The 17,746-nt window shown below is 37.3% G+C and overlaps 1 protein-coding gene across 12 annotated transcripts in view; it reads left to right on the top strand.

Annotated features, from left to right (window-relative positions):
* Nucleotides 1-17,746, top strand: part of CDK14 (cyclin dependent kinase 14) — a 616,562-nt gene that overhangs the window by 168,375 nt on the left and 430,441 nt on the right. For all 12 annotated transcript variants that reach the window (XM_045497022.1, XM_045497019.1, XM_045497020.1 and 9 more), the window contains one exon: nt 5,871-5,965. In XM_045497022.1, coding sequence (XP_045352978.1) covers nt 5,871-5,965 — 95 coding nt within the window. The remainder of the gene's footprint in view (nt 1-5,870; nt 5,966-17,746) is intronic.

The following is a 17,746-nucleotide window of genomic DNA, read 5'->3' on the forward strand; positions in this document are numbered from 1 at the left end:
AAGTGTTTATCCTTGGGGGGAGCGGGGGTGGGTCTTATCTTGGCATTGACTTCTTCTTGTGGGGACTTGAACATTTCCAGATAGAACCAAGCCCCCTTGTCATGTTGTAACCACCTGTGGTGCTTGGATCTATCTCTCTGTGTGGCATCTAGATCTATTTTGTAACCAAGTTATCCATCAAGTGTGGATTACTTTAGTGTGACTGTGTAATAGGGCTAGAAATACAGGATGATAGAGCCTCTTTCTGAAATCAAAGGCAGAAAAAAAAATGAGCAAAGGCATATTTCACTTGAAATTCTCATTTAACGAGGCTACGTGGTTCTGATTGAATCCTTCCCACCTTACCCTCACATCCTCTCTCAAAATTATAGTATAATACAGTAGTAGTGCAATGATTGTTATTGTGGTTTGCCTGCAATTTAGGGCATCATCAGTAATGCTAAGCAAGGGGTTATTTATGAAGGTTAAAATCATTTTCAGTGAATTCAGTATGAAATTCCAGACATTGTTATAGCCATGTCATGGTGTCATTAGAATGAACATTGAAGTATTCTCATGCAGTTTATAAAAATATAGTTAAAAAACGCATCCCTGCTTCTAGGAATGGGGTTTCAATAGATGATAAATTCAAGAAGAATTTAATGCCTCTTCCATGAGAGTTAGGTCTCCATGGGAAGATTCTTCCAGTGCAGTAGTGGTAAAGAAAATAGGTTCTTGATTCTAATTAACTTGGTTTGAATTCTAGCTCTGCCATTAGCTACAGGATGTTAGATGAATTATTTTACTTCTCCAGTCTTTAACTTGGTCATGTTCAAGTGAGGATACTAACAGAACCAACCTCAGGGTGGTGTTACAGGAATTAAAGTTAGATAATGTATTTGAAGTGATTAGCTCAAAGCCAGGCACATAGCAAACACTTGATATTAACTAGCTGTCACTGTTAATTACACAAACCATGAACTAGAGCTAGCAAGGGCCATGAGCATGTCCTTCATGGCAGGGTGGCAGACACCATTCAGCTGGAATATTATCTTCATTTTTTCATTATCTGTGCCAATGTTCCCCTCCACTGGTCCAGACAATTGATGGTCTCTGTACCTTTATTCTGTTAAAAAAATGTATTTATATTATTTCACTAGATTCCACATCTCTGTGAAGTTAGTATTGGTTGGTAATTGCTGATTAGCCCTCTGTATTTCCAGTTCTCTAAAGTGCTATCTCAAGCCTGCACTCTAAGTAGGGAAGTGATAAACAGAGAATAGTTGCCCCATAAAATTGTTTCTAATCCACTCATGCACCTGACAGCAAAGAGCCAAAGATAATATTTAGTACTAACTACATATTGGTTTGATCTAGCATCTTTACTTAAATATGATTTTAAAAAGTTGCAAGAAAAAAATAGACAAACCAAAGGCCTGAACTTTAATTATCAAATAAAATAAGACCGTTCCTTCTGAATTATTCTTAATTTCACTCATTTGATGGGAAGTATTTTATTATTGGCCTCTTTGATGACTTAGCAATTGAATTCCTTATTTCTATGCATACTAATTAGAGATCAGAACGGTTCTGTTTACTTAAAATAGGGGATTGACTTTACAAGACTAAAGCTCAGACTATCTCATAGACATGGCCTATTCCATAGACCCGTTCTTTTGAAGATAGAAATGTTTAGAGAGACATTACATGTGAATGGAGCTATGAAGCTAGCATGATTGATCTTAGATTATAGTGTATTTCCACAATGTATCCATATCAGTTTCACAGGGAAAATAACATTGATTGTCTTACCATCCAATGTGGCAAATACTAATTTTCTGCCATCACAGTATTAATAGGGTATACTTTCACCATGGCAGTAAATGCATCCAAATCCATTTAATTAAATAAATAGACTACTTTGTGCCATTAGCATCTTCTTTTACTTGATTTTTCTTATGGACAAATGAGGGTGTTCGTTGTTTTTTTTTTTTTTTTTTTGAAAGTGTATTCTCTTTGTTTTTCTAATTTCCTCAATTCACTTTCTTTAAGTAGTACATTTAGTGTGATCTATATCCTAAAACAATTACACCAGCTCTAATATATAAGACAGTTTATGAAGAATGAAATATATCATTTTTAGAAAATTATTTGTGCCTTTTCAGGAAGAGAAAATACTGACTTCCCATTCTTGTACCAGTTTTGTGTGACTATGTCTTGTACTTGCTATAAGTACGCATTAGCAGTTTATCTCCTAATAGGAGAAAAGAGGTAATTTTCTGCTGCTGCTTTTTTCTTTAACTTAGATTAGATTTATTCTTAAAGGAGCACAAAAGCAAACACAGACTTTTCATTCTAATTTTAAATAATTTAGAGTGGAACTGTGAACACAATATTTTCCCCATTGAAGATCATTTTATACTGAAGTTTAATATAGGTTTTAAAATTTCTATTTAAAACTTGGGCTCAGAAGGGTGATGGTAAAGTGTGACATTTGCAAGCTGTTTCCCGGTGATGAAAAATGCATGAGAACATAACCCACACAGGACTAGTCAGGCGATTTTGAATGTAATTTTCCATTAAGTTTTACTTGATTCAGCTCAACACATGTTTATACCTTACAAGTTTCTTGAAGAAAAGAATACATGGTCCGTTGTCTTTATTAATCCTCTCCTATTATGTCTAATTCATATTACTTTCAACCTTTCTTCTTGTATGTTCATATATATGTACATTTTCTTGTCCGTATTGATTTGGCTGTATCCCTTGGACTTTAAAATGTCATGTCCTAAGTGCCACATATTTATTTATGAATTTTCAATTTTGATTTTCTTTTTAACTCACATGCCTAAAATATATGTTTCCTTTTGTTCTTAATTGCTAATTTTATTGCATTGTGTTTAGAAAAAGTAACTTAAAATGTTCCTGCAGTTTTGAATATTGATATTTTCTTTGTGGCTTAATCTATGGTCATTTTTTTATGAATTAAAATGTGTGCTTGAAAGGAATATATATTAATATGTGTATTAGATTAAAGTGGTAATTCTAATATTCAAGCTTATAAATCCTTCATTTGTTTGATTGCTTTGTTGATGTCTGAGTGATGTATGTTTGTTGCCAATTATCACTGTGAATTTGACAATTTCTCATTTTATTGCTATTAGCAGCTGTTTGATACGTTCCAAAACTATGTTAGTTGACTCATACTCCTTCATGATTATTAAATTTCTTTGTGGATTCTAATATACATTTTTATGGGGTATACAACTTTAATCTATTTGTTGTTTTATGAATTCTATCTTGTTTGTCTTCATTATTGCTTTAATGCACTATTTTGTAAAATTACTTTTTTTTTTTTTTGCTGTATTTTCCCTTTACTCCTTTATGTTCAGGTTTACTTATTTTAATTCTGTCTCTTCTGGAGAGCATATTGCTAGACTTTCTTTGTTTTTTTGGTCTGAAAAGTTTCTATTAAGAGAAGAAATTTGTTCATTTATGTTTATTGTAATCAAGGTTATTGGTTGATGTGATTGATATGTTTAGACTTAACCTTATTTTATTAATTTTTACTTAACGTGTTTTGTTCTTGAGCATCCCGCTCCTCTAACTTTCCACTTTTTACTCTCCTCCTCCTCCTCATTACATTGTGTTCTTCCATTCATTTGTCCCTAATTTGTTTGGGACTTGTAGGTCTTATTCATGTTATTTTTGTGATTATCTTTTAAGAGTTAAGAAACATACCAAAACATATGCATTTGGCATTACTCAGTATCTGCAGTCTGTCCAATTCAAGAAATCTCAACCTGCTGATGCTTCTTTTTTTCCCTAGTGTTCCTTGCCTTTCTGCACTTCCCCCATCATTCCAACTACATCTTATATTGAGATAATACAGAATTTTATATCTAGATTTTTTTTCTGTAAGTGGTAAAATTGCAGCTTTTCCATCCCACTGAGAAGACTGTTTTGAGTATATTGTTAGTGATTCAAAATCATTTTCACTGTTTATTTTGAAAATGTTGCTTAATTGTATTTTTGTAGTCATTATTGTGTGTTAAAATATCCTGGTTGGATAAATTTTCTATTTAGATGTAACCTCCCCCTAAACATTTCTGGGAGAATTCTGTTCAAACACAGAGCATATCACTTTTCATGTATGTTGGTTCTTTTATTCACTGCCCATTGAATATTTTAATTCATTCATTAAATAAATCTCTAATTGTTTCTTCTTAAAGGGTATCATAGCTTCTGAAATCTCTTTGATGATACTGGTTATTTTCACTCAGAGTTATTCTTTGCAATGTCAACTATATTATCAGGGTTTAACTTCATTTGCCCATTGAATTTTATACCTTTTTTTTCCAAGGTGTTGGTTTTCCTGAAATGATTTGTGATTTTGGATATACTCATTTTTGTGTTTCAGAATTGCTATCAGTTTGTTCTGTTTCCTGTAAATCATCTCTAGTGATTGTATGAGAGAGACAGGGATTATAGCTTGGGGATGGAGGAGATTGCCATCCTGTCTCTGGGTAATGGCTTCTTCAGTACTCTTTCTAGCCCAAATACCCACACTCTCAGCTGTCTCCTCTGTGCAAATTTCTGAGATTCGATAATCCCCTTAAGGTGCTTTTAATTCCTTTTATAATTATCATTTCCTGATATGTTTTGATATTACCTTTTTATAGTGATATTAAAATAACTGATAACTTGCCCCGTGGAGGATAACACTCCCCATTTCTTGCTGTCTGGTGAAAGTTGAGGTAGGAGCTGGGGACAGTAAGAGTGAGATTACTCACTCAGCACTTTTATGGTCTTGATGGGATGTACCATGTCTTGAGGAAGAATTATTTTGCTGCAGCTAAACCTTAAAGACTGGTTTATAATACATAAGACAGTTCCTTTTGTGTTAATGAGTAATATCTGAGTGATATGTCTTTGATTATCTGTTTGCATTATTGCTAAGAAATATTGGAGGAGCCTTTAAATGGCTGAATATTATACAGTCATGATTTGCAACAGGGGTCAGATAGTAAATAGTTTCAGTTTTGTTGGCTGTATCATCTCTGTTGCAGCTGCGACTCTGTAATAGCTTGCAAGTCATAAGACTATGTGTATATGAACATGCATGAATGCACTCTAATAAACTTTGTGGACATTAAAATTTGATTTTCATATGTAGTCTTCTCATGCTATGAAATTTTATTCTTCTTTTGACCACCACCCCCCATTAAAAAGTAGAAACTTTTCTAAGTTTGTGAGATAAACAGGTGGTAGGTTGGATTAGCCAGCCCCTAATTTAGAAGATTATATAATGACATGGAAAATACTCATAATATATTGAGTGGAAAAAACAACAGATTACACTCAGTATGTATAGCGTAATCCTACTTTTATGTAATAAAGCAGTCTTTAGCACATAGTGCTGGAAGAAGAGGTATCAAAATATACATATATACATCAGTATATATATATCGATATATATATATTGATATAATTTGTTGTCAAGTTGGTTAATATACAGTGTATACAGTGTGCTCTTGGTTTTGGGGGTAGATTCCCGTGATTCATCACTTACATACAACACCCAGTGCTCATCCCAACAAGTGCCCTCCTGTGAAATCCTGCCATTTGCAGCAACGTGGAGAGATGTCAAAATATTAACAGTGGTTCTGTCTTGGTGGATAGCTTATTTAAACTTTCTACCCTATGTTCTGTTCACCTGCATCTTCTGAGTTTTGTATCCTGAATAGATGTTATGTTGTTTTTTAGAATAAGTATTCTTAGAAAAAAGTTATTTACAGAGTCAGAATCTGTACATTTTTAGCAAAATTGGCCTATTTATTGTTAATTAGTTTGATACAATCTGTTTTGTTTACCCTCTGCTCCATTTTTAGCCAACCAGTCCCAAATTTGGAAAAGCTGACTCATACGAAAAACTGGAAAAACTAGGGGAAGGATCTTATGCTACAGTTTACAAAGGAAAAAGCAAGTAAGTTCATTTGTTTTTGAATTTTTCACATTTAAAATGTACCTGCTCTCTCAATACTAATTATTAATAGTTAATAATATTAAATAATTTATTTAATTAATTCTCATTTAAAATGACAATAGATTTTCCCCTCTCAGCTTTTGTTGTTGTTGTTTTAGGAAGTGTAAAAGTCAGCAGAATTGGTTTTCTCTGCTAGCAAACAGTTTGCAGACTTGTCCAATTTATCTTTTCTGTCCTACCCTCCCCCGCCCCCGACATTGGAGCCAAAACCCTAGAATGAGAATTCATTTCTAGGTGAATGATACGATTAATTTCTCTTGGTGATTTAATGTTTGCTTATGAAGAAGAGTACTGTTTTGACAAAGCTAAATGTATTAGCCATCCTTGCGTCTTTTTAGATTGAACTTTTACTTCATCTTTCAGAAGTCACTAAATTTAAAAGAAACACAAACTTTTTCTTTTTTCCTACCTGTGTACTTTGGCATCACGCTACATATAGTTTTCACTTTGGAGAAACAACCCTTCCCTCCTGTTCTTGTCTTCCACCCCCACCCCCATGCTATCCTGCGGTCAGGCACAAATTTGTATTCTTAAAGAGCTTACCCTCTATGTTTCTGATAGTCCTCCTCCCTCTCTCTTATTGATTAAGAGCACGGAGTTACTGTATTCAGTGGCATGTAGAAATATAATGCTATTTTTCAAACAATTGTAGGAGATTCAAGCCTTGTTTTACCTTAATAACCTTATTACCAAATAATGTTGAAAAATAATTTTCTGAACCATCCCTGTTTTTGTCCCTTTTAAGTTATTATGGAAGATAGGAAACTTTAACCTAATTAATTACATAGAAACGTGTAGAAGGAAATTCTCTGAAGGATCATTCTAAACATATAATTAGAAATTTTGGCCATTTTGTTAATCTTTGGCTTTTCTGGAATGTAGTCTTGTACCTTTGCTTATGGTTTTTAAGAGGATGAAGAAATACTTCTGACAAAGGAAGATACGTAAGTAAGGATGCAGGAATAATAGAAGTCAAAAATAGTAGTATTAACTTTGGGATTTTAGATATTTGCAAAAAAGTCTTTTTAAAAAATTTGAATGAAAAATAAACATGATGGGGAATAAAAAACCAAACCAAGTCTAGAGGGCTATCAATGACTTAACTAGGGTGCTTGAGCATTATTGAGTATTGTTGAGCAAATTTCAATAGAGGTTGTATGTCAAACTTTATATTCTTTCTTAAGGAAAAATATTGATTTCTCTAATTTATAAAAATTACTTACATTTAATGTTTATAATATAAGGATAACTACACTGGATTAAGCAATTATTCTGTGTAATGTATATCATTATATATCATATCCATTCTCTTACTTATTCCTCACAATGTCCTATAAGATAGTTCCTATTATTATCATCTCCATTTGACTAGGAATCTTGGTGTGTGATGGGTTTTAGCTACTTGTCCAAGTGTGTACAGTTGGTTAGTGGCAAAGTTTTTTTTTTGGCTCACATCTCTCTGGTTTGAAGTCATTCTTTTCCTAACCATTAGACAACACTGCTTCAACAGTATAAGGCCTGCCTTGGAAAGCCTTGGTCCTTGTTGAATATTCCAGATGGTTCTCACATATGCTCTGGCTTGTGGTAATCATGAATCAAACAGAAGCAAACATATTATTTCATTATAAGGAAACACACCAATTACTTTGAAGTGCCTTCCCAAAAAAGATATACTCAGCTGATATCCAAGTGTAAGCTAATAACTCTATTAAATGTTTAACTGTAAGATTTATGTCAAAATCTTGGAGATAGTTGAAAAATCCTTCATTTATTATGCTTGAATAAAAGAAAAGACTGCCTTTTAAGTATCTGCAATCTTGGAGAAGGACAGTTCTGGACAGTTAATACTCTTCACTCCAGCAGGCCTAAATATATCTCGTCAGCATTTCTCAAGCAGTTTCAAGGCTGCTGGTCACATGCAGCATTTAATTTCCTCCAGCTGGAGATGAAAGCCATTGACCACTCACCTGCTTTAAGAGATGACAGGCTGTCTGTGCTTGCTTGCTTGAAAGTGGTGGGGTTAGGCCAGAGCACAATAGTTAGGTGCCATCTAGTAAGGCTTGAGAGCTGAGTTTGTTTGATGTGTCCCCTGAACTGCTGTAATTTAAATAGCCAGCCAAGTGTTGTGACTCCTCACCATTCTCCCAGCAGTGTCTGCACCCCTACCTCTATCTTTAAACGTTATCTTTTGCATCTTCTCTGAGAGCAGCTATCATTGTCTTGCAGTAAAACTGCCTGGCATTTGTAGGGATCTCACTATTTTTTAGTCTGTGAGCATTTTACATATATGCCTTGGTTTACACGTGTCAAGTTTGGATTTTGCCATGAACCTCATTGTATTAATTTGCTGGGGCTGCCCAAACAAAGTACCACATATAGGGTGGCTTAAACAACAAAAACTTGTATTTTCACAGTTCTGGAAGCTAAAAGTCTAAGACCAAAGTGTCGGCAGAATTAGTGCCTTCTGAGGGTTGGTTCTGTAGGGGAGAATCTGTTCCCTGTTTCTCTCCTAGTGTCTGCAGTGTGCTGGCAATCTTTGGCACTTCTAGCTTGTGGGTGCATCACCTCAATCTCTGCCTTCATGTTCCCATGATGTTCTGTGTGTGTGTGTGTGTGTGTGTGTGTGTGTGTCTGTATCCAAATTTTCCCTTTTTGTAAGGACAGAGATCATATTGGATTAGGGCCCACCCTAATGACTTCATTGTAACTCAATTACCTCTGTAAAGACCCTATTTCCAAAGAACTTACATCACATTCTGAGGTATTAGAGACTAAAACTCCAATACACCTTTTTTGGAGGACATAATCAATCCATAACACTTGTGCATTTCAAACCTCTCTAATTTGGCACTAAATTCATGACAGTATGTGTATTTTTTTTTTTACTACTTATGGTATATATTATGTCATCTTTTATTTCATAGTTCTTTAAATAATACAATCAAAAGATATTGTCCTCTCCACCCCCAAAAGGTTTGTGTACTTGTTGACTTAGATGGAGTTGCTGTTAGCTATGGTTTGGAAAATTTAGAAGGAATAGAGAGGCTTTTTATTACCTTGAATTGTTTTCAGTTTCTTATTCGTGTAGAGAGACATATAGATTGGGGAGAAATTGACTAAGATTTCTATACTGGGTAGCCCTGTTGATAATGAGCTTGGTTCTAAAGAATATGACTGGTACTGCAATCATGTCAACATACAACACTCACAACTAAGCTTTTTAATTTTTTTAATAAAAGCTTTGGACTTCCCACATTTTCATATTTGAGTAGAGATTGTTTTTTTTTAAACCAGTGTTCTTCCATTTGAAGATGCTTTCTCTCTCTCTCTCTCTCTCTCTCTCTCTCTCTCTGTGTGTGTGTGTGTGTGTGTGTGTGTTCATATTTGAGGAAGGGAGACATTTTATCATCACTCTGACTACTGATCTCTATCCTGGTTTGGTTTCCTGATTATGTTCTCTCTTTTAAATCCCTGTAACATTTAATATAAGATTAAAGAAATTATGCATTGTATAATATTTTTGCATTTAAAATTGTCTTTAGAACCTCAAAATCATCTTTTTAGCTTTCAGGGACCTTTGAAGGGATTTTTTAAAATGTCTATTTATTTAATTTTGAGAGAGAGAGAGAGAGAGAGAGAGAGAGCGTGTGCACGTGAGCATGAGCAGGAGAGGGGCAGAGAAAGAGGGAGACGGAGAATCCCAAGCAGACTCCAAGTCATCAATGTGGAGTGTGACTTGAGGCTCAAACTCACGAGTTGTGAGATCATGACCTGAGCCTTAACCAAGAGTCGGACACTCAACCGACTGAACCATTCAGGCTCCCCATCCCAGGGACTTGTATATATTAAGAGACTTGTTAACATTTTTTTGAGCTTATTCAACCAATGACAAGTGTTTATTATGTTGTTTTTATGCCCTTTTTATACTGTAGGTGAAGAAGAGATGAATCACATGTGGATTCTGACCTTAGGAGACTTCACAGTCTTGAAGGCAGATGGTCCACATACCTAATTCTATAGAAGTTAGAATGTATTATATTTGATATGAGCTAGAATACAGTAACAAAAGGCCCAGGTAAAATGGCATGGGGTTTTCAAAAGGAAGAAAGAGAGGATGATGTTGACTAAAGCATTTAAAATATGTTCTCTCCAGGGGTGACTGATCAAACTCACAGTCTCATGTACTTTTATTTTTTTTTTTAATTAAAAAAAATTATTTTAATTCCAGGTAGCATACAGGGTTATGTTCTTTTCAGGTATACAATATAGTAATTCACCACTCCCATACATCACCCAGTCCTCATCAAGACAAGTACTCTCCTTTCATCCCCATCACCTGTTTAGCCCATCCCCCCAGCCATCTCCCCTCTGGTAACCATCAGTTTGTTCTCTATAATTAAGCGTCTGTTTCTTGATTTTTCTCTCTCTCAATCTCGCTTACTTTTTTTCCTTTGCTCATTTGTTTGGTTTCTTAAATTCCACATATGAGTGAAATCATATGGTATTTGTCTTTCTCTGACTTGCTTTGCATAAAAAAGAATGAAATCTTGCCATTTGCAATGGCATGGATGGAACTGCAGAGGATAATGCTAAGCCTCGTTGCTTTTAAATCAAGCCTCCCTCATCACTGCGTGTATTCATAGGAATCCTTGGGACAGTTGTCTTGGGCTGTGGTCTCCAAGCAAATATAGTGAGACTTTCACCCTTTGTTGTCAGACTTTCCACTGAATTTGTTAAAGTAAAAGCAAACTGATTCATTTGGATTATTGTGCAAATTTTGATTAAGCAAAAAAATTATGTTTAAGTGTTGAACTGTTTTTTTTTTTCAACGTTTATTTATTTTTGGGACAGAGAGAGACAGAGCATGAACGGGGGAGGGGCAGAGAGAGAGGGAGACACAGAATCGGAAACAGGCTCCAGGCTCTGAGCCATCAGCCCAGAGCCTGACGCGGGGCTCGAACTCACGGACCGCGAGATCGTGACCTGGCTGAAGTCGGACGCTTAACCGACTGCGCCACCCAGGCGCCCCGAACTGTTTTTTTTTTAAGTTTATTTATTTTGAGAGAGAGAGAGAAAAAAAATCCCAAGCAGACTGTCTGCACAGAATCATACGCGGGGCTTGATCCTGAGATCATGACCTGAGCCAAAATCAAGAGTCTGAGCCACCCAGGTGCCCCAAAGTGGAATTGGCTTTAAGCAATGTAATTGGGCAGGGTTGGTGGGTCGTTTATGTGTGAGCTCCCATAAATACCTGGCTGATGTACATAAGAGCTGTGACCACAGCACCTCAGTCTTGAGATGTGGTGGGGACCACACGCTCCTCAATGAACTGGAATCTGTAGGCAGAGTACACCCAAGTCTCTCTTAGACACCTGAGCTCTCCACCTCCCCCGCCCCCCCCCCCCCACTCAGGTTTCTGCACCTGCCACGAGTGCTGAGAAGTTATGAACCTTTCCTTTTGTCTAGAACAGAGTCCTCTACTTTCTTTCCTACTTATCTAGGGAGGATGTGAGGCTTTTGATTTTCCCATACTTCATGTCACTTAGAAAAGGAAAAGCCAGGTCTTTGTTCCATCTCTGGAATTAGAGCATTGGACTTATTTAGACCAAGTCAGCCTACAGATGGTCCTGATTTCTGGTCATTTTTTTCTGCTTATCTTCAGTTTCTGTTGAGGTGATGTTGCCAAAGCCTTACTCCTGCGGGAGCCTGCTAAGCAGAGAAGCCTGCCCACACTGGTTTGTGCCAGCCGTAAATTGTTATCTCAGAGGTCAATAAGAACAATGGAGGAATTTGCTCACTTTATGTAACATGAGATTTATGTGATTGAAAGTGCCAATCTTCTTTTAGCATTTCATTCTGCCAATTTGTGCTGAATAATTGAACTTGAATGAAACGACCTCATAAATTGAGAGACTATGCCAAACCAAGACTGAACTATACTAAACACATTTCAAAGAGCTCTTGAAAGCCCCAGGAGAAATAGGGGGGAAGAAATGCTGTTAATTAAAACAAGCAGCAGCAAGAAGAAAGGCTGTGGCAGTTAACCACCTTTTCAGAATATGTGAGATTAAAGAGGTGGCTCTTACTGCTTGCCCTGAAGGTCAACTCCACTGAAACACTATCAGGAGGAGTTTGAAGAATTCTAAAAATCAGAAATCCCCAGATGGAAAACACTGAACTCCCGGTTCACTGAAGTTTCCATCTTAAGTGTTGACACCTGGATTGTCATGCTGATTTCTAGCATCCTGAGAGGCTGCCTACCCACAAATGGGAACTCGGTACAAAAGAGGCAAATCTGATTACATTTTATGAGCTCTGCTGCAGGATGCTCCCGAGGCCCAGTCTCTGCTTCTCATTAGGCCTGCTCTGATTTTCTTTTAGACTTTGAGTCCACAGGCCAAAGTTTATTATCACCATTTGCATTAAAGATTGAACCCGTGTCCACATTATTAATCACAGGGTATGAAAATGGCATCATAGTATGATAATGTTGTCAGTGTTAGCTTATAATTTAAGGCACAAAATACAGCGTTACAATGTATGTACGACTAGAGGAACTGGATTAAAAAGAAAAAAGCTAAGGAAGTAAATGAGTTTATTCCTTTTACCTTTCAGATTCAGGGTTCTTTGTGTCTAGGTGAAAGTTGAAAAAGTAGAATTCTTATCCTTACCTAAGCCAAGGAGGATAATAGCCCACCCACCACATCTACTAATTTTAAAAACCCTAAAGTCTCTTCTTATTGCAGATTCAGCTCTGACTTCCTTTAGAGGAAGAAGACAAGGCATTGGAGGCTGGTTCATTGGCACAGCTGGTTTCATTTAGTTTGCAGCAGATAAATAAACAATGCCTAATCTTTTTGACAAAAGTGACAATGGGGATATTGTTTAGGCGAGAAGTATGATTTCAATTACTAGACTAAACGGTATAGGAATAACTTTCCTGTTAGACAATGTTTAAATGTATTGGTCTCTGTTAGCCATTTTTATTATCAGAGTTCTTTGGTCATTTGACTTGGAGACCCTCAAAAGAATCTGTGATATTTGATGTCTTCAGAATTGTGGTTATATATCAGACATGCCCAGCTGGTGAAAATTGAAGCATTTTTTTGGTTAGTGGAGGAATTTTTTGAAAAAGTGTGGAATTTCCAATTATTGTAATGTCCAGGCATCTTGGATATCGCCCCCATGGTTCAGTTTAAGTGGTTTCTGAGGAGGGCCAGGAGAAGGATATATGGATAAGATTGGTTTCAGTTTAAAGCATATCCACATCCCTGAGTTGCTTCATTATTATCGTGATTCTTTTAGTTTCAACCGGGATGCTGGGAAAGTAGCATCTTTCCATTCTAAATCAGTGGTTCTCAACTGGTTCTTGATTTTGCTCCCCAGGAGACATTTGAAACATCTGGAAACAGTTTTGTTTTTCACAACTGAGGGAGTGGTGGTGGTGTTACTGGCATCAAGAGGCAGGGGATGCTGTGAAATGTCCTACAAATGAATAGGACAGCCTCTCACAAGAAATAATTGTTTGGCTCAAAGTGTCAATAGGGCCAAAGTCGAGAAGCCATGGTCTGAACAAGGAGTGCATAGAGGCAGTTCATGTTTTTCTTCCTTTTTCCTTCCTTCCTTCCTTCCTTCCTTCCTTCCTTCCTTCCTTCCATCCTCTCTTCTCTCCCTCCCTCTTTCTCTTTCTTTCTTTCTTTTTCTTTCTTTCCTTTTCTTTCTTTTCTTTTCTTTCTCTTTCTCTCTTTCTTTCTTCCCTTTTTCTTTCTTCCTCTGTCTTCCTTCCTTTCCTCCCTCCATCCCTTCCCTCCTTCTTTCTTCCCCTCTCTCTTCCTCTCCCTTCCTTCCTTCCTTCCTTCCTTCCTTCCTTCCTTCCTTCCTTCCTTTTTTCCCTTCCCTTCCCTCCCTCTTTCTTTCTTCCTCCCTCCCTCTCTCTTCCTTCCCTCCTTCCTTCCTTCTTTTTTTCCTTTCCTTTCCCTTCCCTTCCCTTCCCTTCCCTTCCCTTCCCTTCCCTTCCCTCCCTCTTTCTTCCTCTCTCTCTCTCCCTTTCCCTTCCTTCCTTCCTTCCTTCCTTCCTTCCTTCCTTCCTTCCTTTTTTCCCTTCCCTTCCCTCTCTCTTTCTTCCTCTCTCTCTCCCTCCCTCGCTCCCTCCCTTTTCCTTCCTTCCTTCCTTCCTTCCTTCCTTCCTTCCTTCCTTGCATGCCTAGTAAAAGAGCTTCCTCCTTTAGAGGCATTTACCAAGACCCTGGTGTGTTCTGTGTACTGGGCCAGGGAATTGATATGTAATGGTAAGCAAAACTAAGTTCTTATTTTTATGCTGCCTATGCTGCTTAGTAGGGGAGAAAAAAACTAAGTCAGCAGACACATCTGTAATTTAAATTGCATAAAAGAAAAGAGAGCTATGAGAAAGAATTAAGATAGAGAGTGGTGGGTAATTTGCATGAGAAGGAGGGGTGAGCAATAAGCCTGCTTTATATGGATGGACAGTGGCAGCCTTGCTGAGGAGGGGACATTTACTCTTAGATCTGAATAAGATGTGACCAACCAGGTAAAGTGTAGGGACAGACCCCAAGGAAAGCTTGGTGTGTTGTACAGATGCCAAGAGCCCCATGTGACATGGGGTATGTTCAGGGGAGATTGGTGTGAATTGAATTTTGAGAAATCTGCAAGGCCTTGAAGATCATGTTAGGAATGTTCTGCTTATATATTATTGCAAAAGGAATCACCCCAAAACTTAGAGACTTAAGACAGCAGCTATCATTTATTTTGCTTATGAATCTGCAATTGGAGAAGGGTGGGAAAAGTTTGTTTCCTCTTCATTTGCTATCATTTTGTGCAGTTGAATGAGATGCGAGGGATCCATTGCCAGCATGGCTTACATGGCTGGCAAGTTGGTGCTGACTCTTCATGTGGCTTGGGCTCTCTTAGAGTTCTCTGGGTTCTCTGAGTGAGCATCCCAAAACATAGGAAGTGAGACTTTTAGCTTCAGTTCCAACATATAAAGAGCTTGGAAGCTGATGCTCCCATTCTTACAAGGAGAAAGGACTAGGTGAGCTGAACATCAGCAACTTTGGTTCAGTTCATCAGAGAATGGAGGCCACAGGGCAAACTGCTGTACTAAACTCTGGAGAGACAGACATATCCAGATAGACATAGCCCAGATCTCCTCAGTGGGAGCACAAGCTGGTGGAGCCATAAACTGGGAAGGATACTTGGTAATTTTTATGCGTTGATGGGGAAGGGGTGTGGTCTAGCATGAAGGTGAAAACTCTTGGGGGCCATAGTCTTAGGGATGTCCCCACACTTTCTTGGGCTTTGCCTCCAGGAACCCCCATAGGTTTCTCACAATGGAAATCATGGAAGATCCACTTGTTGCTCTCGTACGGGAAGAGGAAGAATAATCACCATCAGATATACCCAGAGTGTTATCCATCACAGAAACCTGTTCTGTGGGGAAAAATCTTTGCTAGGAGCCTTATCCCAGGTGGTGGAAGGGAGTCTCTCCCACTCAGACTCTTTCCAGCCTTTCTGCCTCACATAAGTGGGGGAAACCAGAGTCAGTAATGGTCAGGGCCTCAAGGAAGTAGATTGGGAACACTGCAGTCAGGGAAGGAAGTAGGGGGTTGAAAGGGAAAAAAGAAGAACTATGCCACTAGAGAAATGCTTGTGAAGGTCACATCCCACGATGCAGGCTCACTAAAAGAAATCAGACTCACTCAGAAGATTTGAGAACGTTCACACTCCCTCATACGTTACCACAATGCCAACAGGGTTTCAGCATAATAACAGCAGGTGATAGCTGAGAGTTGCAAGACACAGACTCTCCATGAAGAGGAGTACTAATGGAAACCACAAGTCAGGAGGAGTAAAAAAACAGCAACACTAGAATAATTTGAAGTCTCTGATACCTATTGTTACAGTGAACAGTAAACACAGCATAACTCTTAGCCGGATTAACATAAATCTTCATGTTTGGCTTTTAGCACAAAGTTATAGGGCATTCCAAAAGTTTAGAAAAAAATACAGCCTGGAAAGGCAACACAGTCATCACAACCAGCCTCAGTTATGGCACAGATATTGGAATTATCAGAGAGGGAATTTAAAATAACTGTGATTAATATATTTAGAGTTCAAGTGGAAAAAGTAGACAAAATGCAAGAAAAGATGGGTAATTTAAACAGAGAAATGAGAAAGAATCTAAGAAAGAATCAAAAGAGAATTAAAAAAAAAACTGCTATAACGGAAATGAAAGATGCTTTTGATGCACTCAGTAGATGCAGCTGAAGAAAGGGTCAAAGAACGTGAATACAGGTCAGCAAAAACCTCCTCAGCTGAAATGCGAGAAAGAAGAAGAAGAAAAAGAAAAACAGAACATCTGAGAGGCGTCTGGGTGGCTCAGTTGGTTAAAGCATCTGACTCTTGATTTTGGTTCAGATCGTGATCTTATGGTTCATGGGATGGAGTCCTGCAGAGGGCTCTGTGCTGACAGCATGGAGCCTGCTTGGGATTCTTCCTCTCTCTCTCTCTCTTCCCTTCCCCCACTCACTGTCTCTCTCTAAAAATAAATAAATAAATTTATATAAAAAAAATAGAACATCTGAGAACTGTGGGATAATATCAAAAAGTGTAACACATGCATAATTGGAATACCAGCAGAAGAATCGAGCAGAAGTATTTAAGGTATAAATAGCAGAAGACTTTTCCAGAATTTATGACAGACACCACACCACAGACCCATGAAACTCAGAGCACACCAAGTATATACTTATGTGTAAACAAAACTGAAAAACAAAAATAAAATCCCCCTACACCTAGGCATATCCTATTCAGTCTGCAGAGAAACAGAGGCAAAGAGAAAATCTTGAATGAAGCTAGAAGAAAAAATACTTTACCTACAGAGGAGCAAGGATAAGAATTACATCAGACTTCTCATCTGAAACCATGAAATCAAGAAGGGAATGGTGTGAAATACTTAAGAAAATAGTTTTAAAAATCACCAATTTAGAATTCTGTATCCAATAAATGCCTTTCAAAGGTGAAGGAGAAATAGAAGTCTTCTCAAATAAAAACTGAAGAGAATTCATTGGCAGTAGACTTGTTTTTTTAAGAAATTTTAAAAGTACTTTAAGCAAAATGAAAATGATACAGGTTACAAACTTGGATCTTTATAAAGAAGAGTGTCTGAGAAGGAATAAAGAAACGTAACGTACAATCTTTTATTCTCATCTGGTTGAAGTAGAAATGCAATGTGTATTTAAAGCAATAATAGCAACAATGTATTGGGTGATTATAGCATCTGGGTAAGTGAAATCTGTGACAGCAGTATCACACGGGGTGAGTGATGGCAAGGAGAGCACTCTGTTAGAAGGTACAAAGTTACACATGACTGATACAGTATTATTTGAAACTAGACTTAGAAATGTGCAACTGTGAAGGACAACCACTGTGAAGATTTCAAAAAATAAAATTGATATGCTAAGAAGATATAAAATAGAATCATATAAAATGCTCAGTTAAAATCAGAGGAGGCAGAAAAGGAATAAACAAAAAAAGGACAAATACAATAAAAACAGTTACAAACAAGGTAGATATTAATATACCTATGTCCAAATCACTTAGGGTATAGTTGGTCTAAATACACCCATTAAAAGGCAGAGATTGTCAGCGTGGATTAAAAAACAAGACCCAACTCTATGTTGTTTATAAGAAACCTACCTTAAA

Source organism: Leopardus geoffroyi, chromosome A2, assembly GCF_018350155.1.
Source record: "Leopardus geoffroyi isolate Oge1 chromosome A2, O.geoffroyi_Oge1_pat1.0, whole genome shotgun sequence".
Classification (NCBI taxonomy): Eukaryota; Metazoa; Chordata; class Mammalia; order Carnivora; family Felidae; genus Leopardus; species Leopardus geoffroyi.